This window comes from Rattus norvegicus, chromosome 2 (assembly GCF_036323735.1).
Source record: "Rattus norvegicus strain BN/NHsdMcwi chromosome 2, GRCr8, whole genome shotgun sequence".
Lineage (NCBI taxonomy): Eukaryota > Metazoa > Chordata > Mammalia > Rodentia > Muridae > Rattus > Rattus norvegicus.
The window spans coordinates 24,936,829-24,959,281 of record NC_086020.1 but is presented as its reverse complement, the minus strand read 5'-3'; the positions used below and the strand labels follow the sequence as shown (position 1 = coordinate 24,959,281).

Here is a 22,453-nt window from a genome sequence, read left to right as displayed (position 1 = left end):
GGAGTAAATAATATGAAAGTTTAAAAATAGTTTTACATGAAGTCATTATGTTTTTTTTTTAATGTTTGTTGAGTAAAACCTTGGATGGTGAGGCAAGGGAAGTAGCCTACTTGACTGGGATAATATATTAGTGGAAACGGCACTAAAATTTAATCACGGTGAGTCAGTTAAAAAGCCAGGTAGGACCTATTGGACATATTAATTTTTGGTTTTACTTTTTTGGAAATGATGCATGCTATTGTTTTACCTGCATAAGAAGCCAGGGGAAGGAATTTAGAAGTGGCATCTTTGTAGCCCTGACTGTAGTCTCAGAAAGACAAGTTTCATTCTGGGGATATCAGCTGTCACCCCAAGACTCACATCATCTTAAACTTTCTACAGCTCATTGAAGAAAGTTTCACTCCGTCTGGAGATGTAGTTTAGAGGCCAAGTCCTTGCCTAACTTTAACTATCCTATCTAAATACCTATCTAAAACAACAAAGAAAGAAAGATAAGAAATTAATTTCACTTGCTTACTGGCGATGTGTAGCTCAGCCTTGCTAGTCAATACAGCTTTTCAGGGTGAGAGAGAATTGCTTTATAGCTCTGTTGTACAAAACTGTGATTGTTAGGCATTGGTGGCTACTAAACATTGATTTGACTAGTGCTAAGGAGAGCTAATGTATGACTAATTTTAGTTCATATAGCTTTGTCATATATCCATGTTTGATTAATGCTACCATGTGGGGGAAATGTATGTCGAGATCCTAAAGAACATTCTCTGGGCTTCCTGGGACACATGGTTAGAGATAAAACTTTGGCTGCCTTAATGGACATCTTAGGCAAAGAAGAAATTGTATTTTTGATTCCAATTTATTTTCTACTCTGAAAATTTTCAATGTTCTGTTTCAAGAAAAACCATTCTGGAAGGCAGGGGCCCACTGTACACTTTCTGCTCTCTTTAACCTCCTATTGCCTCAGGCAGAGGGACAAGCCAAGGTTAGCCTGCAGGTTAGACGTGATCAGTGGGTCATTAGCCCAGTGGATCATTATGCACATATTAAGCATTATATTCTTTTTTTTTCTTGGTTCTTTTTTTCAGAGCTGGGGACCGAACCCAGGGCCTTGCGCTTCCTAGGCAAGCGCTTTACCACTGAGCTAAATCCCCAACCCCAAGCATTATATTCTTAATTATTTATTTTCTTAATGTTCTGTTGAGAAGAATGATTTGATTTTATAGGAAAGCACATTAAATGTATAAGCCAATATGAAATGATGTTTATGATTGGTGGAGAAATTTGCATTTCCATGCCTGCTTTTGCCGAGGTACTCTTGCACACATGGCCTGGGTAACATCGTTGTGTTTTCCGGCAGCTGTCCCAGAGTCTGCACCAGCCGACCGAGCAGGAGACTCCACAGACATGTCACCTTGTAGATCTCCCTCAACCACTCCCCGGCACCTCCGATATCGCCAGCCTGGAGGTAAGAGCTCAGACAGGGATTTGGAAATAGAAAAGCCTTTGAGCTTTTAGATCAGTGTGCTGCTTGGTTATAATATTTCCTTATGTAATATTAGTTACAACAATTAACAATATTCCCACCACCTAGACTCCAAATCCATTCTAGGCTCACCTAATGGCCAACAGGGCCCTCCCATCCTTCTCTAGGCCACCCCTGCTTTTTTCTATCCCCAAATGTTTCTTAAAAACAATAAACTAACTAACAACAACACTAACAGAGATGAACTAATCTTTATAATTAATATTATATTAAGTAGTATTATAACTAATATTACATAGATCAGAGAAGTAGAAATATCAATGATCAGGAAGCCTACTTTCAGTCTGACTAATATTCTGGTATTGTGATGTGTTCTGTGAGGAGAAAGAGAACGAAATGTCCATCTTGGGGATGGCTAGTTGAGGGGTCAGCTCCCAACCCTGAGTCCCAGTGTCAACTATACAAGTAGGCTTGGGAAAACCATATTCGTAATTCTTACTTTGCATAAAATAAAGTTCAGTTGAGTGGGACCCTATAATTTTATTAGTAAGAACCTGGTGTATAATTTCAGGGTATAGTTATAAGAAATATGCTATATGATTCCATAGTTTGTTTTGAAACACAACAAATATCTAATTGGGGGAAAGACTGCTCAAAAAGCAGAAATATTTTATCCCCCCATTTTCTGTCCTTACCACTCAAATAAATATCCAAATAAGAGTTGTTTTGAAATGTTGCCTCTCCCTGACCCCTTCCAAAGCTGATGATTTCAAGTCAGAAGAGAAAATTATGAAACCAGATCACTCCAAAGGACACGAGCCAAGTGGGGATGTTGTTTTTGTCCCTTACTCTCATGCTTCTGCTATGGGTAGCAAAAGATAGAAGTCCATGCCTCCAAGAGGTCACTGCATTCGCAGCCACCAACCTGTCTACAGAAGCTGTCATCATCAGCCCTTGGCTGTGGGAGCAGCAAGAAGAGCGTGGGCTGTGCTCTGACCAGATCGCAGTCCTTAAGTCAGATTCCTGGCCAGGTACCCATCACCTTGCCATTTGGGTTATCCTGGCAAATGAAGGCAGCCCACGAGGCTCTCCTATCTTGTCACATGACTGCGTGGGGTCAGATGAATCTCTGCACTGTTCCCGATGCTCTGATCAGTGCAGGGCACTGCACTTGGCAAGCGTCCCAGTGGCCTTCCTTGGGTTCATTGCCGTGTGGAAGAGAATGTGATCAGAGTCTTTGCGAGGCTGGCGAGAGTTAAATCCTGTCCACTCTGCTGTTATCAGAGCTTTGTTTTATATCTGTATTCACATATAAAATCCTAGTCGATGTAAGGACTCATTATTTATTATTTGTCATAGAGACTTGAGAACAGAGGAAATAACCTAGAAGTTGGGATAAAATAGTGGCTACAAATAGGAGAGAATGACATATTTTCTTACTGTGCAGCCAATATTTTGCTTGTTTACTAATATTTGCCACCTGTTTTCATAATTAGGAACATTGTGAACTTTATCTATCTACCCATCCATTCATTAATAACCTATGCATCCATCTACCATCTATCTTGTGTATTATCTATCTATCTATCTATCTATCTATCTATCTATCTATCTATCTATCTATCATCTGTCTGTCTATCCATCCATCATCTGTTGTATGTATACCAATCATTTATCCACCCGTCTTATTTATTAACCGTCTATTTACTTATTTGTTTATTTATTTATAGTATGAATATTAAAATTCAGGGGCAAGCTCCTCAGTGCTATTCAGGTCAGACTCATAGCATGCTGTTTTCTCTAAAAGCCAGAGAGAGAACAGTGACTTCTGGCCACAGCATTGGGAAATGCTTAGCAACTAGTGCAGTCTGAGACATGAACGCCGCCGCAGAGGCTGCTCATTACGTCCTTTCAATTCAAAAAATCGAGTGCTTCCCATTGCATTTTCTTATTTATTGGGGAGGGTGTGTATATGTGTCATTGGATGCATATGGACAACCCATGCAGAGGACAACCTGTGGGAGTTGGCTCTGTGCCTCCACCACATGGGGACTGGGGCCTGAACCAGCGTTCAATAATCTGATTCAGATTAACAGGTTTGGCAGTAAGCAGCTTTGAAAAAGTGTGTGTGTGTGTGTGTGTGTGTGTGTGTGTGTGTGTGTACACGTGTGTACATGTGTGTACACGTGTGTACGCGCACATGCGTGTGAGCATGTGTGGAGGCTAAAGGTGGATATCGGGTGTCTTTCTCTGTTCCTCGACACATTCTGTTTTGAACTAGGGCCTCTCACTGAACCTGCACCAATTTGCTAGACTGGGGACCAGGCAGTTCTGGGGATGTCTATCCCCAGTGCCGGGATTATAGGTGTGCGCTGCCAGGGTGGCGTTTTTTGGGTAGGTGCTGGAGATCCTAACTCCGTTCATCATGCTCCTGCAGCAAGCATTTCACCCATGGAGACACCCACAGCCGTGTATCCTTTCAGTTTTAAATAGGTTACACTTAGTTCATCCTTCCTGTAGCATGGGATAAAACCAAGGCCTCAGATACTCTTAACAAACATTCAAGCATGAACTAGTAAAGAGATTGTACAGAAAGCATAGTGTACGGTCGTTGCAATATAATTCACTGACCACAAAAGTTTTCTTTGTAAAATATGTAATTCGTTGGATCTTATATACTCAAAAGACTAGGCAGCCCTGGCATGGCTTAATTTTAACACATTTTCATTAGCTGGAAGAAATCTTATAGTCACTGCCTCCCCCACAACTGCTCATCTATGATCTGTGTGTTTGGATTCACCCTTAATAGACATTTAGAGAATCACCCAGCGAAGGACCTTTAAAACCGGCGTTTCCACCTAGTGAGGGCTTCAGCCATGTTATAGTTTGTGTCAGAACCTCATTCCTTCCTATGCTGGAATATCATCTTTTTCAAATCCATTTATGGGTGAACCAGCGGATGGAAAATGGAAGTTTCTAGTCTCAGGCCACAGTGAGTGCTGCTTCTGTGAATGTCCATGTCCAAGTCTGGGCATGGTTGTGTACGTGACTGTGCTGTGTGCCTAGAATGGAGTGGCTGGTATTATCTCATCGTTTGCTTATTAACGAGGATGGGATGGTGCCTGGCTTGGGCCCAACCACTCACCCAATATAGATGTTCAAATGAGAATATTCACCACAGAATATCAATGGTATGCCTCACTGTCCCACTCCATTTCTCTCTTTTTTAAATAACCAGGACAGGTAGCTGACAGCACCCACTGCGCTGTTTCACCTGCTTCTGCCTTTGCGATCGCCACAGCAGCAGCAGGACATGGGAGTCCGCCAGGTGAGTCTTGAACCAGCGGCCTTTGACCGTCAGGAGCTTGATGATGATGGGAAACCCACAGTGTTGGGAGATGAACCTGGGGGACTTTATGCTACGTGAAACAAGCTGGGCACAAAAACGAAACACTGCACGGTGTCACTTATGTTTGGAATCTAAAAGAGTTGAACTCAAGGAATCAAAGAGCAGAAGAGAGGGACAGGGGACAGGGGACAGGAATAAGGCCCCAGGAGACTAAGGAGACACTAGCTCCATAGTGACCTGAACAAAGGTTCAGTTACATTGGATGATAAGCTCTGGGGAGCTACTGTGCAGTCTGCTGACCATGGATGATGATGATGATGATGATGATGATGATGATGATGATGATGATGATAAAAATTAATACTAAAGATCTAGAGAATGTATTTTAAAAGTTTTTATCTCAAAAAGTAAATAATAGATATATTAATTAGCTTGGTTTTATCATTCTAACACACACACGCATGCATGCACATGTACACACACACAAGCACACACACACACACACACACACACACACACACACACACACACACACGTCATGCCCTAATGACATGAAATAAACTAAAGTAGCTAAACAGCCACTAACAGGTGAGTCTCGATGTCTGTTCTTTAGGTTGTGCTTCTGAAAAATTGTATGTCTGAGAGGATGTGTTACTATCTCCCTGTGTCATTCTGTGCTCTTCTTCAGCCTTTGTGCCACATGGCTAAGACATGTTTCCTCTTCCGCCCGGAGTCTAAATCATGTACCAGAGGTAGGGAGACTTGTAGAGCAGGGAGCCTCAAGCTGCTGGGCAGCTAACTTACATTTGCTTTATGATTCCTTCTGAATGGTTGCTGCTCAGTTTTCCGGGCAAAGGCAATGTAATAAAAATAAAATTCTGGTGCTTTAGTAGGTGAAAATTATGTTTCTTATCTATGTCCTTTTCCTCCCACGCAGAGCACGCTAAGATAAACCTGCAGGTGCTTTAAGTAGACCCAGGGCTGCGTCTGTGATTTTTACCACTAGTTCTAAACATGATCTGCAGAGCCATGGGGACAGATCTGCTTTACTAACCCCTGTTGCTGACCACAAAGGGGTCTCTCACCAGGGCCCATGAACCTACCTTTATAATGGTAGCTGTCAGGAAATATCTGTGTGGGTGGGTTCTAAATCGATGAACAGGGAGACACTTGGAGACTTGCCACCTTCAGTGTTTCAGCATACACGTCATTGGATGTGTCAAAGGGTATTCTTTGTCTCAGATATTCTTTAAACGTTACGCCAAAGGCCCCATCAGCGTAGAAGAAAACAGTCTGTAATGAGCAAATCTTGACGAGCCTGCCCAGTTTCCATGTGCACTGAAAAAGCTTATTTTGGTTTTACGTTTGTATTTTCACTTTTATTAATTAATGTTTTTAGAACATGGGGCCTGCCCTGTCCTTAGATGAGAATATCTTTTCCTTCCATACCCCTGCTCTCTTGGCTTGCCTGAGTTCACTCCTCTTCTCATGCCAAGAACACAGACCTTGCCTCCACAAGCTTGGAATTCACATCACGGCTTCTCTTGGACAATGTGGCAACCTTTCAGGAGAAGTGTATAGGCTTCTGTGGAGATGGCCGCATTGTTGGGCCTGCAGCACTCTGCTCCCACATCTCTTCTCTCTGTCGTGCTGCACTGGCAAAGACCCACATCTCTCCCAGGACGCATCTACTGCACAAGTATTATCAGCCCGAGCCTCCCCATTAAACAGCTCACTAAATGCCCCACTTATGCTGCGCTGTCTCTCTTTGCTATATTTTCCTATCGATACTTAACACTATTTCACACTCTATATATTTGGTCAATTTTTCTTGCTTATTATTTATTTCAATGGATATAAAATCACAGAGGCAGGTTTTTTTTGTCTATATACTGCAATATCCTCAAAAGCTATTATATGTGAGCGAATGATTAATGAATGTTCAGTAGCTTCATGAATCCATCCCAGTGACTGGTTCCTCCTATGTGCAATAATTTAGACTCAGTAAACAACCAGAAGATCCTGTAGCTGCCTGCACATTCTTGGTGCTGTGCTGTGTTAATTTGTAGGATGTTGTTAGTTTTGCTGTCTTTTCCAGGATGAAAGGGTTTGTCTGTCCCTCCAGATGTCTGGGGAAATGATATCCGTCACGATGAGGCAGCCCAGTGAGCGCATCCCCAGGAGGGTGAGCTGTGCTTGCTGTCACTGTTCTGGGTACCCACAGCTCTGGGCTGAGCATGTGGTGGGTTCCTAAGATGTTGTCTAAGTTGGTGCTGATGTGGCAGAAGAGTTTTCCTCATTCTCTTGACTCATAAATTCTTTAGACATAACGGAGCAGGAGGCCGTCATGGAATGAGGGTTGTGAATCTGAAGGCAAGTAGTAACTAACCTACCACAGTTCGTGTTGTGTGGTCAGTAAGACCTGACTTCATGTACAAACATCCTCGAAAGCAGGCCTTCTGTCCCCCCCCCACCCCCAAAAATAGGACTACTACCATTGAGGATCTCCAGCTTCTATTAGAGCTAGTCAGAGATGGTCAAGACTTTGTGGGAGTGCCTGATGCTTATACAACCTGAGAAGACCCACTCAAGCACAAGCATTCAAATGTCCAGATAAAAACATTTAAGGCCAGGCATGGCGGCAGATGCCTTTGATCCCAGCTTCTGTATCTTTGATACAGAAGTAGATGAATCTCTATGAGTTTCAGAGTGCCCAGGTATACATAGAGAGGTCCCCGGCTACACGGTGAGATCCTGTTTAAAAAAAAAAATAAACAGTGACAAAAACTACAGAGACAGATCTTTGAGGCACCTTCCAAGGTCTTTAAAATAAAGAGGCGCTGAAGCCTAAGCTTTGTGGACCTCTGTGTGAACTTGCTTTTCAGTAACTATGGTTTGAATTTGAGTCAGGGCCCCTAAAACCGTGGTAAAAGCTTGATCCTCACAGTAGTACTAACTGGGGAGTGGGAGTCTTATGAAATGCCCTTAACTAATTGGGGGTGTACCATCAAAGGGGATTGTGGAACCCTGCTAGTCCCCCCTAGATCAAGTCAGTTGGCCGAGCTGACTGTGGTGCCCAGGGAGAACAGCGTATAGACTCACTTCGGTTTTCTTCTATAGCTTCAGATTATGCAGGGTCGGCCTCCCACAGTGCTTGACTCTGTGGAGGCTGCTTTAACTCTGTATAAACTTGAGATGCGGGGGTGGGGGGGTGGGGGGACACGTCCTGGTCTCCTTGGGTGGTGTCACGTTGGCTAGAGTGTTATTTCAAGGCACTTGCTCAAATGTATGAAGCAGAAATTAAGATGCGTACATTTCAGATGGTTGCTGATACAGGGAACCTGTGGGTGGAGCTAAGAAACAGGACATAAACAGAGGTCAAATACAATGAAGAAACACAACAAGGCCCATCGTCTTGCCTACGACAACCCTGAACCTGAAGTCGTTATCACATGACCTACAATGAAGTACGGAGAGTGGGTTCTTTTTTCTGGGAGTGGCAGGAATGGTACTACAATGAGCTCCCGAGTCTCTGTGGGCAGATTTGTGTTTGACAATTCTGTGCAAGCCAGAGTTGGTTAGCATAGGAGAGGAATGGTGGAGTGCGTTTGCAGGGACATCAGTGGCACACACGATTGCTTTGGAAATAGCAGACCCTTTATTGGTGATTGCCTGGCACTTAACAGTGTGGAGAGTTCATATTCTGTTTTCTCGTCTATGTACCCCGGAAGCAGTAGAGCTGAGTCTGTGTAACTAGGTTTGGAGAAGTTTTTAAAAATACTGATACCTGGTCCTGGACTTGGAGATTGCGACTTGTTTAGTCAGAGTCCTGAGAACCAGCGTGTTTAGAACTTCCTCCGATGATGTAGATCCAAGGTGGAGAAAACAAACAAAAAAACCCACTGATCTGGCTGGGACAATTGTATGTGTGAGTGCATGCATATGTGTGTGAGTGTGTGTACATAGATGTGACTGTCTTACTGAGACAGTCACCTAAAAGTGGAATTTGAGTGCTTCCAAAATCCATTACGGATTTTGATGCAGACAGATTTTGTAACTCTGAGTAGCTCATAGGGAATACAGGTCTGAAATGGTTGGTAATCCTGACTCACTTCTCCAGGCCATTTGAAAGCTATGCCCAGATTTCATTCTACACCCACATGTATTTTGTGTGTTTGATGTCTTAGAAGGACGGCATGTCTGGTAAACTGAACATAAGCAGAGAGAGGCTGGGTCCTGTGTGAACCACAGCAGACAATTGACCTGACCTCTGGGGGCCCAGAGTTTCTCCTGGCTGTCGTCGGAGAGTAGCACCAGTGCATTCTTGTGTCTTTGAGATGTGTTCCCTGCATTGCAGCACCAGCATTGCCTGGGGACTGGTCAGGAATGCATGTTTCTGGACCAGGGAGATGGCCCTGTGGGCAAAGGCCATGCTGCCAAGGCTGATGAGCCAGGTTGTATCCGGGAAACCTGCTTGGTGGAAGGAGAGAACCAGCTCCAATAGTTTGTCTTCTGATCTCCACTCCGGAGGCCATGGCATGTGTGCATGGTGTTCACAGACACGAATGCATAGACTCTTTTTTGAAGTCACACACATTCTTAGACCACACGTGAGTTCCCCTGGGCAGACACCCTGAGAATGCATTTTAACCCCCGAGTTTTAGCAAGTTTATCAGCAGCTTCCTCTGTGTAATAAAGTGTGAGATCATGGAGGTAATACAATGTCTGAACCCCTTCCCCATTTAAAAGTCCGTGACCATATTATTCATAGTGAAATAAGATAAAAACTTAGCCACTTCTTTCAAACCTTGGATACAATTCTACTTTATTGCTTATCTGACATGGAACACACAGTTGATTTTGATGATATCGGAGTTGGAATTTTAAATTCTCACATCCCTTAATATTTAAAACATGGTAGGTTGCCTAAAGCTCTTCACCAGAAGAAACTGTTCTTAATCTGGAAGTAATACAAGCTGTTGTGTATTTTTTATAGCACACTTAATGAACTGTAACTCATAAGCGTACAACTCACTTAAAATGTATACCTCAAGATATATACAAGCAGGCTAGCTCAGTGGGTAAAGGGCCATCACCACCAAGCCTGGTGACCTGAGCTGCATTCCCGGAAAACACATGGTGGAAGAGAACAGACTTCCGAAAGTTGCTCTTTGACCTCCACATGTGTGCTGTGGCACTTGCACACTTTTGCAATCATGTGCTCTACTGTATGTCCGCACACGCACATGTGCACACAAAATAAATGTACAGACGAATTAATTTTACTATGTTCTCAGAATAGTACAACAATCATTACAATAAATATCAGACATTTCCCATCAGTCCTTGTCCCCACCGCCAGTTTCTCTCACCTGTCTCTTCCAGTTCCTCTGAGTTGCTGATATCTTTCCAGTCTCTATAAATTAGTCTGTTCTGGACATGTCCTCTAAGAGAAATCAAGTAATATGTTACCTTCTGTCTGGCTTCCTTTACTTAGCGTAATGTTCTGGAGGCTTTCCCATTTGTTTATAGCATGTACCCACCACTGGATGTGTTTTATTGCAGGATAATATTCTTTGGTGTGGATATACCACAGTCTACTTATTCATTCGTCGGTCTTTGACTGCTATGAATGGTACTGACACAGACATTTGCAGACACATGGATGCGTATTTTCATCTCATTTTGAGTACATGTCTAAAGATTGAATTACTGGGTTGTATAATTGTGGTTTCATGAGAGTCATTAAATTCAAAAAAGTCTTATCGTTATTACTGCAAATATTTACTCTACCCCATTCTCTGAGACTGTAATTATGTGCAGGACTTCTCCCTCTAAGTCGACTGTGAATTCAGTGAAGGCATTCTTCATCTCTCGTGTTTCTCCTTGATTCCTTGCTTGGCCTTTTTGCTAACTGCACATGTGCCTACTTCCCTCATTAAAGCTCTTACCATACTAGCCATAGTCAAATTCCCCATGTAATAGTTGTCATAGCCAAGTCTCTTTCTGAGGCTTTTTGCCTGCTAGGGATTAAATCATGTTCCAAATCCATAAATGTACGTTCTAGCTCCAATTACCCCCAAACATCACTGCATTTGGTTATAAGTTCTTCAAAGAGTTAATATAGTTAAATGGCTTATGTTGTGGATCTATTCCAGTGTGATTAGTGCCTTAAAAGATAAGGTGTTTAGGACCTAGACACACCCAGAGAGTTGACCTCAAGATGCCAAAGCAAGGTGTTGGCCCCTTAGATAGAAGCCAAGGTAAGTACCTCAGATGCACCAAACCTAGCAATAAGACGGTCTTTGACATCTGATTTCCAGAACTGTAAGAAATCGAGTTCCTTTTGTTTTAACTGCAGCCTTTGGTATTTTATTATGGCAGCCTGAGCAAACCAATGTGGCCCCTCAAACTGTGTTCTTGACCTTGAGTAAACCTTGTCGTTTCTTATTGACAGAGAAGCTAGTGATAAAGGTACCCTAGAGTGGGGATCTGTGCTAGCGAGGTTGGAATTCAGTTTGCACTTGGGGTGTCCTGTACCTACAAGAAACACAGGATTCAGTTTCTTCTTTGCGTTTGCCCTCTTGCCTGTGCTCCTCCACGACTACTGCAGAAGTCTTGTGTCTCGCAGCCCTTCCTGCCATGACCCACAGTCATTGACAGGATCTCTAGTGATGTGAGGTGTGATGCTGGAGAGGAGGCTTCTGTGTCTCCCAGTAGAAGGTAGTGTTTTAAGGAATCAATTCCAGAGTTGTGGTTTCTCTGCAGAACAGCTGTATTCCTGCCTGCCCCCTACTTCCAAGGCAGCGGCCTTTCCTCCCTTGCGTTCCTGAACCCTGTGGACAATTTCACTTTTCCTGGAGGTAAAACAGAAAGTGCTGAACAGGAAGACTGGCTTCCTGAAGCCGGTGAGTCTCTAGCTGTGCTTTCCTGTAAGAGGATGCCTTTGTTAAGTGAAGGTGCTGGGCACATTCCAAGTTCCTCCTCTCCTCTCCCTACAAGAACCATGGAGAGTTCTTGCTCCTGTCTCTACTGAGAAGACACAAGTGCTTCCCAGAAGTAAATTTGTAGGGCCCACCTCAAAGTGTGACCTTCGGTTTCCTCAAGTTCATTTCTGAACCATTCTCAGACTCTAGTCAGTAAGCAGAATGACCACTCAGTGCTACCACTTAAATGGTTCTAGTGGCCTGCTCCATCTAGCTCACTCTCTGGATACAACGTCTCTTCACACTTGGGGCAGCCATTTGTCCCACAGCTTAGTTTTCTGGTGTATCAGAGAAACATTTCTCGGTTTTAGTCTGCCCAGCTTTTTCTTGTGGTAAGCACAAATGTGATAAATTCCAAGATGGTTACATGTTGGAGCGGATACTTAAGTTTTTATGTGGTGGGATTTTTTTTCCACATCATTTTCACGATTTTTCTCCATGAATTAATTTATTTATTCATTTTGCATCCCCATCCCAGTCCTCCTCACCGCTGACTCCAATCTCCCCCTCACAGGTCCCTCCCTCTATTTTCCACCCATTTACCTCTGAGAAGGGAGGGTTCCCTTGGGTACCAACCTACCTACCCTGGCACCTCACTGCAGGACTAGGCTCATCCTCTACCACTGAGGTCAGACAAGGCAGCCTAGTTAGGGGAACAGAATCCACAGGCAGAGTCAGGGTTAGCCCCTGTTCCAGCTGTTGGGGGACCTGCACGAAGACCAAGCCACACATCTGCTACCTATGTGGGGTAGGACCTAGGTCCAGTCTTTGTATGTGGGATTTTACAATGATTCTATTCATTTTATGACTCAATCTGAGGAGAAGTACTCACTTTAATAATAATCCAGTCTTTCAGTCTGTGAATTTAGAATTGCTTCATTTATTTATAACTTCTTTCATTCATTGGTTTATGAGTTAGTTACACTAGTATTTTTGTATTCTTTAGGATTCTTCACCTATCAGTCCATCCATGAATAATAGCGGTTTTATTTCTCCCAGTGAAATCTGCATGACTTCTATTTATTTTCTTCCTTTATTGCACCTGCTGGAACCAACATTAACTTTTTTTTACTTTTTTATTTTTGTTTGTTTCCATGACTGATTTCTAAAATGGCACCGGCACAGCTAACATTAGCCATCAACTTCACACGACCTAGAAAAAGAGTATCAGTTGAGTAGTTGTCTTTATCTGCCCGCTCTGTGGGCCTGTCAGTGAGGGATCATCTCGATTGTTGATGTTGGAGGACCCAGCTCACTGTGGACAGTGCTGTTCCCTGGTAGTTAGTCCTGGGCAACCAAGGAAGCTAGCTGAGCATGTGGGAAATGAGCCAGAGCAAAGACCAGCAAGGACGGTTCCTTCGTGGTATCTTTCCTGGAGTTCATGCCATGATTTCCTTCAGTGATGGATTTACTCCAGCTTGTATGCCAAAATAATAAACACACCCACCAGCTAAGTTGTCATTGGTTAGAGTGGTTTTATGACGGGAGCAGAAAGGAAACCGGAATGTGAGGCTCACTGTATTCAAACGTTCTTCCCACCTCAGCCTCCCAAGTAACTGGGACTAACATGCAGGCAAGCACGGATGGTTTCACCCTTTGTTTGAACCGAAAAGGCCCCTTGCAGTCTTCGATGGATGTGGGAGCTGGACAGTAATGGTGATATAGATGGTGGTTATGTTTTCCCAGTGATGGTATAAACATAACTGATCCACGAAATCCACCCAACAGAGTAATACCCAAAAATCTATTTATGTCCCATTATTCGCATGCGGAGACCGGATCCCGCCCATCGCACAGGTCTGCTGCTTGTTGCCTGAGTTTAAACGGAAGGCTTCTAGGAGGACTTCCTTTGTCACCTATGCCTCTTCACGAGCTTATGATGGCTTCAGAATGTCTCTGTTTTCTGTTAAAGTATTGTTGTTTGGAACATATTTTATATTTTCTTCTCAAACGTTTAAAAATTCTTCAGTTCATTAAAGACGAGTTGACATTTAGGGGATGGGAGATTAGATTCTTTAAAGTGTGATTTTTAAAGACAAACATTACCACTACTATTAATGGGAGGCACAGAGCATCCGCAAGCCAAGCTCGAATGAATCATGATCTCAAGTCTTATTGTTACATAAACATGTACACACATACACACACCCTCCTAGCATCAGAATGGTGGAGTTGAAAAGCTGTATCTTTCACTGGTATCACTGGAATCCTGAACCTGCAGACCAGCTAAGAATGTTCATGGCGGCTGGCCCGTGCATTCCCTTCTTGGAAACGGACCACAGGACAAGCCTGACCACACATAGTACCCACCAATGCTGATCACACATATTCTCTGCACCGCCCAAGCAGACTCGCATTCTTACTACAGAAGCCTGGACACCCTCGTCCCTGCCTAAGCTGCATTGCCAAGTCTTCTTTCTGTGTGTAGACCGTTCCCATGCTCTATGTAGATGATTTTCTTACTGATGCTGCCTCAAGGCTACGAAGCAAGCCTATTACACCTCACAGTGTTAATTGCTGTCTGATTCCATCACCGTTACATCTGTTTAGGGCCAGAAAGGTAGCCTAACCAGGATAGAAAGCTGATATACATTCACAGGGGACAGCCACAGCTCAATTCCTGCTGTGCACTGTTCTAATAGGAACGAACCATTGCAGATGTCAGACCTGCTCTCTCTCTCTCTCTCTCTCTCTCTCTCTCTCTCTCTCTCTCTCTCTCTTTCACTTTGAAAGAAAAGCCTGAAATCTGCATATTTTTTGAGAAATCTTCTGGGTTTTGTAGACATTGAAAATGAATACATACTCTTTATAAACACAGTTCTAACCAAACAAAATACTTCTGTGGGCCACACTTGGCTGTAGGCCATTTGTGGTTGACCTTGGATTTACTGTAATCACTTACAGCTGGAGTTGAGGATGGTTGGAGCTTAGATTTGCAGAGATGCCCTCAGACCTTATTAATAGATCCCTGGCTCTCTTTATCAGACCCATCCCCCAGATTTTGCATGCCTTTCGCTGGCCTGTCTCCAGGGAGTTAGCCCCACTTTTCTACTGTGCTTGATCACTTTTGTTTTCGGAGGGCAATAACCCAAGCACAAAGATTTGGGAGACGTGTCATTGTCAGCTGCACCATGGACACATGATGCTGAGCCCAGGCTCTCAGTGGCTGAGACAGAAACTCGAACATATGACCTAATTGACATCTCCTTGCCTTATTTTGCCACTAATTCCATATTAACTGAAAAACAAGCCAGGGCTCAAGCAACCTGGGATGTGTGACTTACAGCCACTCTCACAACTGTGTCTGTGCACAACATACTCACCTTCTGAATTCTCTGCTCTGCAGGCTCCTGAGTTACAGAGTGGGAGATACAGTAGTGTGGGGATGGGGGGGAGAGAAGAGGGGAGACAGAGAGACAGAGGGACAGGGACAGAGACAGAGAAGGGGAAAGACAGAGACACACACAGAGAGAAGGGGAAAGACAGAGAGACAGAGAGAGACAGAGAGACAGAGGGACAGGGACAGAGGGACAGAGACAGAGAAGGGGAAAGACAGAGAGAGACACACACAGAGAGAAGGGGAAAGACAGAGAGAGACACACACAGAGAGAAGGGGAAAGACAGAGAGACACACACAGAGAAAAGGGGAAAGACAGAGAGACAGAGAGAGACAGAGAGACAGAGGGACAGGGACAGAGACAGAGAAGGGGAAAGACAGAGAGACACACACACAGAGAGAAGGGGAAAGACAGAGAGAGACACACACACAGAGAAGGGGAAAGACAGAGAGAGACACACACAGAGAGAAGGAGAGAGACACACACAGAGAGAGAAGGGGAAAGACAGAGAGAGACACACACAGAGAGAAGGGGAAAGACAGAGAGACACACACAGAGAAAAGGGGAAAGACAGAGAGACAGAGAGAGACAGAGAGACAGAGGGACAGGGACAGAGACAGAGAAGGGGAAAGACAGAGAGACACACACACACGAGAGAAGGGGAAAGACAGAGAGACATACACACAGAGAGAAGGGGAAAGACAGAGAGAGACACACACAGAGAAGGGGAAGGACAGAGAGACATACACACAGAGAGAAGGGGAAAGACAGAGAGAGACACACACAGAGAAGGGGAAGGACAGAGAGAGAGAGAGAGAGAGAGAGAGAGAGAGAGAGAGAGAGAGAGAGAGAGAGAGAGAGAGAAAGGGGAGCTCAGGAGAAATTAGCAATCAAGGGGCTGATCTTTAAAGTTGGTCAGAGTTTGGTCTGATCTTATGCAGGCAGAAACCAGGGCCGTGTTGCAATGAAAGGATCTAGTCAGAGGGAGCTTTTATGTCTGTGTTGAGAATAGGATTACATTCACAGTAAGAGATTGATTTCTGTCAATTAAGTTAATGCCACACTTTTACCCTGACATGTTTTCAGGATCTGTGCGAACACCCAGCCTTTTAAAACAGCTTCTATGTACCAGTACTGCTGTAGGGAAGGCAAAGAGTCTGGTCTCCTGACAATGTTTGCATTACAAACTAAAATTGAAACTGCTGGCAGGAGTTGCATGTTGATTTTCTATTTCAGCACATCCCAGTACAGCTTGTCTAGAGTGGGAGAACAGCTCAGGCTCCTAACCACACCTGCCCCCTGGCTTCTGAGAAGCCTCCTAGAGGCAAGGACTCCAAAAAGGAGAGATGCTGCTGTCAGAAAGAAGACAGAGAAGCAAGGAATCATGCACCAATACGGTCAGCCTCTCTCCTGGTTCTCCCCCTACTTGTTGGTCAGGACATAGCAGGAAATGGGCTAGCATCTAACCCAGGAAGAGGTGTAAGGATGGATGCTGGCCAAATACCATATGTAGGGGATCTCCCATTTCTTCGTTTTCTGACAGAAACTGACCTCTGTCCTAATCCAGATACAGCTTTCCTCCCACTGTATCCTGCTTTCCCTCTTACTCTGTAGGATTCTGCACCTTTCTATAGCGGTGTGTCCTCTAGCTACAACTGGTCACGCCATTTGTAAAACAAAGTGCGAAGTGAAAAGGCATTTTATTTTCCCTTATTTAAGACTTATTGAGAATTTGTTTTTCCCATTTCTATGAAAATATTTTGTGGAATGTGTCTTGGATCACCATTTCACTCTACCTCCCCCAGATCCACCCCACCCCCACCTGCCCAACCTCATGCCCTCTTTTACTTCTTAAAAAAAGCCCATCCTGTAGAGCCAGTGCTGCCTGTGTGCTTTTGAGTGTGTGGTCTTCCACTGGAGCACAGCCAGCCCACCAGGGGACGTCACAGATGCTGCCAAGTGCCAATAGCTCTTCAGCTAGGGATAGACCTCGTGCATACCCCTCCCTCTATGCCGGGATTTTTGTTTTGTTTTGTTTTTTTCATTTATCAATTGAGTTGTTTATTTACTTTACATCCAAATCACAGCTTTCTGTGTCTCCTCTCCTCCCAGTCCCTCCCTCTCCCACCCCACCCCAGTTCCATCCACCTCTCCTTCCCTTCTCAGAGATGTCAGCGAGCCTTGGCATACCAACTTGCAGCAAGACCAAGTACATCTTCTACTGAGGTCAGATACAGCAGCTGAGGAAGGGGAAAGAGACCCAAAGACAGCCTCTGCTCCTGCTTTCGGGGTTCCCTGGGAAGATCCAGCTGCACAGCTGTTATATATGTATGTGTAGGAGGCCTAGGTCCATCGCATGCCTGCTGTTTGTTGATTCAATCTCTATGAGTCCCTATAGTCCCAGGCTAGTTGATTCTGTAGGCTTTCTTGTGGTGTCCTTGACTCCTCGGGCTCCTACAATCCTTCCTCCCCTCTTCCACAGGATTCTTCTAGCTCCACTTAATGTTTGGTGGTGGGTCTCTGCATCAGTTTCCATCAGCTGCTGGGATGACAGTTATGCTAGGCTTCTGTCTGCAAGTATACGGGATATGGTTAGAAGTGTCAGGGGTGGGCTACCCCTCAGGCCATGGATCTCAAGCTGATCCAGTCATTGGATTGCCCTTCCTGCAAATTCTGCTCCATCTTTTAGCCCTGGATATATTGTAGCCAGGACAAATCATAGGTCTAAGGTTCAGGCTGCATGTGCACCATTGCTAGGAGTCTTAGTGAGGTTGGCCCTCATGGATTCCTGGGAGTTTCCATTGTCCTGGGTTTCTAGCTCATCCCAGAGTTGCCCACTGCCCAATCCAGTTGCCTCTCCTAGTATTCTCTCCCTCAGTCCTCCCCCACCTCATCCCTCCTGTTTCCATTCCCACCCCTTTCCCACCCAGATCCCTCTATCCATCCTTCCCCAATGTCTGATCTATTTCCCCTTCTCAATGGATTCTCTCTAGTTCCATTCATTTGCCTGAGTATTTCATGATGTCATTGTTTTTAATAACTGAGTAGTATTCCATCGTGACGTGCACGACATTTTCTTTATCCATTCTTGAGTTGATGGACATCTAGGTTGTTTCCAGTTTCTAGCTATTATGAATAAATCTATCATAAAAATTGTTTAGCAAATGTCCTTGAATTATAATGGAGCATCTTTTGGGTATATAGTGTACTCAGGGGTGACATAGCTGGGTCTTGAGGTAAAACTACTCTCATTTTTCTGAGAAACTGCTAAATTGATTTCCAAAGTGCTTGTACAGTTTGCACTCCCACCAACAATGGAAGGGTGTTACCCTTGCTCCACAACCTCTCCAGTGTGTGCTGTCCCTTAAGGTTTTTTTTTTTTTTAATCTTGGCCATTTTGACCATTTTGATGGGTATAAAATGGAGTCTCATAGTCATTTGATTTGCACTACCCTGACAACTATGGACATCGACCATTTCTTTAAATGCTTCTCAGCCACTAGGGATTCCTCTGTCAAGAAGTCTCTGTTTAGGTCTGTACCCCATCTTTAACTAGTTTCTTTGTTGATGTCTCAATTCTCGAGTTCTTCTATATTTTGGAGATTAGCCCTCTGCTGGATGTGTGGTTGGTAAAGATCCTTTCCCATACCCATTCTGTAGGCTGCTGTTTTGTCCCATTGATGGTGTCCTTTGTCTTACAGAAGCTGTTCAGGTTCATGAGGTCTGGTTTGTTAGTTGTTGATCCTAGTGCCTGAGCTGTTGGCGTTCTGTTCAGGAAGTTGTCTCCTGTGCCAATGCACTCAAAGCTATCCCCACTTTCTCTTCTATTTTGTGCATCTGGTTTTATGTTGTGGCCCTCGATCCACTTGGACTTGAGTTTTTGCAGGGCGATAGATAGGGCTCTATGTGCATTCTTCTTCTACAGGCAGGCAACCAGGTAGACCAGCACCATTTGTTGAAGGTGCTTTCTTTTTTCCATTGTATGGTTTTGCCTTCTTTTCAAAAATCAAGTGGTCATAGGTGTATGGGTTTATTTCTCAGATTTTGATTCTATTCCATCGATGATCCTGTCTGGCTTTACACCGATATAATGCAGTTTTTAATACTATTGCTCTGTAGTACCGTGAAGTCAGGGATGTGACATATCTGGAAGTTCTTTTATTGTACAGGATTGCTCTAGCTATCGTGCATTTTCTGTTTTTCCATATAAAGTTGAGAATTGCTCTTTCAATGTCTGTAAAGAATTGTCTTGAAAATAGATTGCTTTTGCTTAAATCACCATTTTTACTATGTTAATCCTACCAATCCATGAGCGCGGACAGTCTTTTCATCTTCTGTTAATCTTCTTCAATTTCTTTCTTCAGAGACTTGAAGTTCTTGTCAAACAGGTCTTTCACTTGCTTGGTTAGAGTCACACTGAGGTATTTTATATTATTGTAGCTATTGTAAAGGTTGTCGTTTCCCTAATCTCTTTTTCAGCCTACTTATTGTTTGTATAAATAAGGGCTACAGATATTTTTGAGTTAAATTTGTATCCAGCTACTTTGCTGAAGGTGTTTAGCAGCTGTAGGAGTTCCCTGGTAGAATTTTTGGGGTTGCTTATGTATACTATCATATCATCCTCAAAGAGTTGATACCTTGACTTCTTCCTTTCAAATTTGTATCCTCTCGATCTCCTTTAGTTGAATTTTTACTCTGGTTAGAACCTCAAGTACTATCGTGAATACATATGGAGAGAGTGCACAGCCTTGTCTTATCCCTGACTTTAGTGGAATTGCTTTAAGTTTCTCTCCATTTAATTTGATGTTGGCCATCAGCTTGTTGCCTATTACCTTTACTGTATTGATATATATACTTTGTACCCCTCGTCTCTCCAAGACTTTTTTTATAAAGCAGTGCTGGATTTTGTCAAAGAATTGTCAGCATCTAGTGAGATGATCATGTGTTTTTTTTTCTTTCAGTTTGTTTATTTGGTGGATTACATTGTTGGATTTTCATATATTGACCCATCCCTGCATCTCTGGTATGAAGTCTACTTGATCATGGTGGATGATGTTTTTGATGTGTTCTTGGATTCAGTTTGCAAGTATTTTATTGAGTATATTTACACCAATGTTCATAATGGGAAATTGGTCTTGGTGGAGTTTTTGTGTGGTTTAGGTATCAGGGTAACTGTGGCCTCATAAAATTACTTCAGCAATGTTCCTTCTGATTCTATTTTGTGAAATAATTTGAGGAGTACTGGCATTGAGCAATTCCTTGACAGTCTGGTAGAATTCTTCACTAAAACCATCTGGACCTGGGCTTATTGGGGGTGGGGGTTGTTAATGACTGCATGTATTACTTTAGTGGTTATAGGCCTATTTAGATTTTTTTATCTGATCTTAATTTAACTTTGATAATTGATATTTGTCTAGAAAATTATCCATTTCATTTAGATTTTCCAATTTTATGGTGTAAAGGTTTGTGAAGTAAAACCAAATGACTGGTGGATTTCCTTGGTGTCTATATCCAAGAAAATATGTCCTTGGTGTTATATTCCCCATTTATTTATGATGTTATTAATTTGGATATCCTCCCTCTGCTCTTTCGTTAGTTTGGCTAAGTGTTTATCTCTTTTGTTGATTTTCTCAAACAGCAACACCAACAACAAAACCCAGCTCTTGAGTTTGCTGATTCTTCGTACTGTTCTCTTTGTTTCTAATTTATTGATTTCAGCCCTAAGTTTGATTATTTCCTTTGATCTACTCCTCTTGGTTGTGTCTGCTTCTTTTTGTTATAGAGTTTGCAGGTGTGCTATTAAGTTGCTAGTATGAGATCTCACAAATTTATTTGTGAAGGCAATTAGTGCTATGAACTTTCCTCTTAGCACTGCTTTCCTTGTGTCCTATGTTGGGTATGTTGTGCACTCATTTTCTAAAGTCTTTAATTGCTTTCTTTATGTCTTTCTTGACCCAGTGGTCATCGAGTAGGGAGTTGTTCAGTTTCCATTGGTTTATGGGCTTTCTATTATTTCTTTTGTGGTTGAAGTCCAGCTTGACTCCATGGTGTCTGATAAGATATAGGGATTATTTCAGTTTTCTTGTACCTGTTGAGACTTGCTTTGTGTCGGAGGATATGGTCAATTTTGGAGAAGGTTCTGTGACGTGCTGAGAAAAGGGTATATTCTTTTGTGTTTGGGTGAAATGTTCTGTAGATATCTGTTTGGTCCATTTGAGTAATAACCTCTGTTTGTTTCATTATTATTCTATTTAGTTTCTATCTCAACGACCTGTTCATTGGGGAGAATGGGGTGCTGAAGTCTTGCACTATGAATGTTTAGGGCTCAATATGTGATTTAAGCTTTAATGATATTTCTTTCATGAATATGTGTGCCCTTGCATTTGGAGCATAGATATTCAGAATGGAGACATTATATTGGTGGGTTTTTCCTTTGATGAATAGAAAGTGTCCTCCATATCTTTGATTAATTTTGATTGGAAATCTATTTTAACAGATATTAGAATGGCTACCTCAGCTTGCTTCTTGAGTTTGTTGACTTGGAAAACTTTTTTCCAGTCTTTTACTCTGAGGTAATTTCTATCTTTTTTGCTAAAGTGCAGAATGATGAATCCTGTTTTCACATCCATTCTGATGGTCTGTGTCTTTTTATTGGGGAATTGAATCCATTGATACTAAAAGATATTAATGACTAATTATTGTTATTCTTGTTATTTTGATGATGGTGGTAGTAGTAGTAGTAGTAGTAGTAGTAGTAGTGTGTGTGTGTGTGTGTGTGTGTGTGTGTGTGTGTGTGTGTGTAAAATTATTTATTTCCCATGTTATTGTGAGGGGAGTTAACGTTAACCTCCTTGGGTTGGAGTTTTTCTTCTAGTATCTTCTATAGAGCTGGATTTGTGGATATATATTCTTTAAATTTGGTTTTGTCATGGAATATTTTGTTTTCTCCATCTTTGGTGATTGAAATTTTGCTGGGTATAGTCTGGGGTGGCATCTGTGGTCTATTACCAAGTGTAAGACATCTTCCTGGGTCTTTCTGGCTGTTTAAGTTTCTGTTGAGGAGTAGCATTTAGTGTAATGCTAAAGGTCTGCCTTTATATGTTACTTGGCCTTTTCCCCATGTTGTTGTTTTGTTGTTGTTGTTCTGTACATTTAATGTTTTGATTATTATGTGGTGGGAGGATTTTCTTTTATGGTCCAATCTACTTAGTATTCTGTGAACCTCTTGTATGTTTATAGGCATCTCTTTTTTTAGGTTGGGGAAATTTTCTTCTATGATTTTGTTGAAACTATTTTCTGT

General features: G+C 42.8%; 1 protein-coding gene across 3 annotated transcripts in view; it reads left to right on the top strand.

Moving 5' to 3' along the window:
- Window positions 1–22,453, top strand: part of Rasgrf2 (RAS protein-specific guanine nucleotide-releasing factor 2) — a 248,075-nt gene that overhangs the window by 137,492 nt on the left and 88,130 nt on the right. For all 3 annotated transcript variants that reach the window (XM_039101563.2, NM_053721.2, XM_063281151.1), the window contains 2 exon segments: window positions 1,355–1,462; window positions 4,719–4,808. In XM_039101563.2, the coding sequence (XP_038957491.1) occupies window positions 1,355–1,462; window positions 4,719–4,808 (198 nt within the window).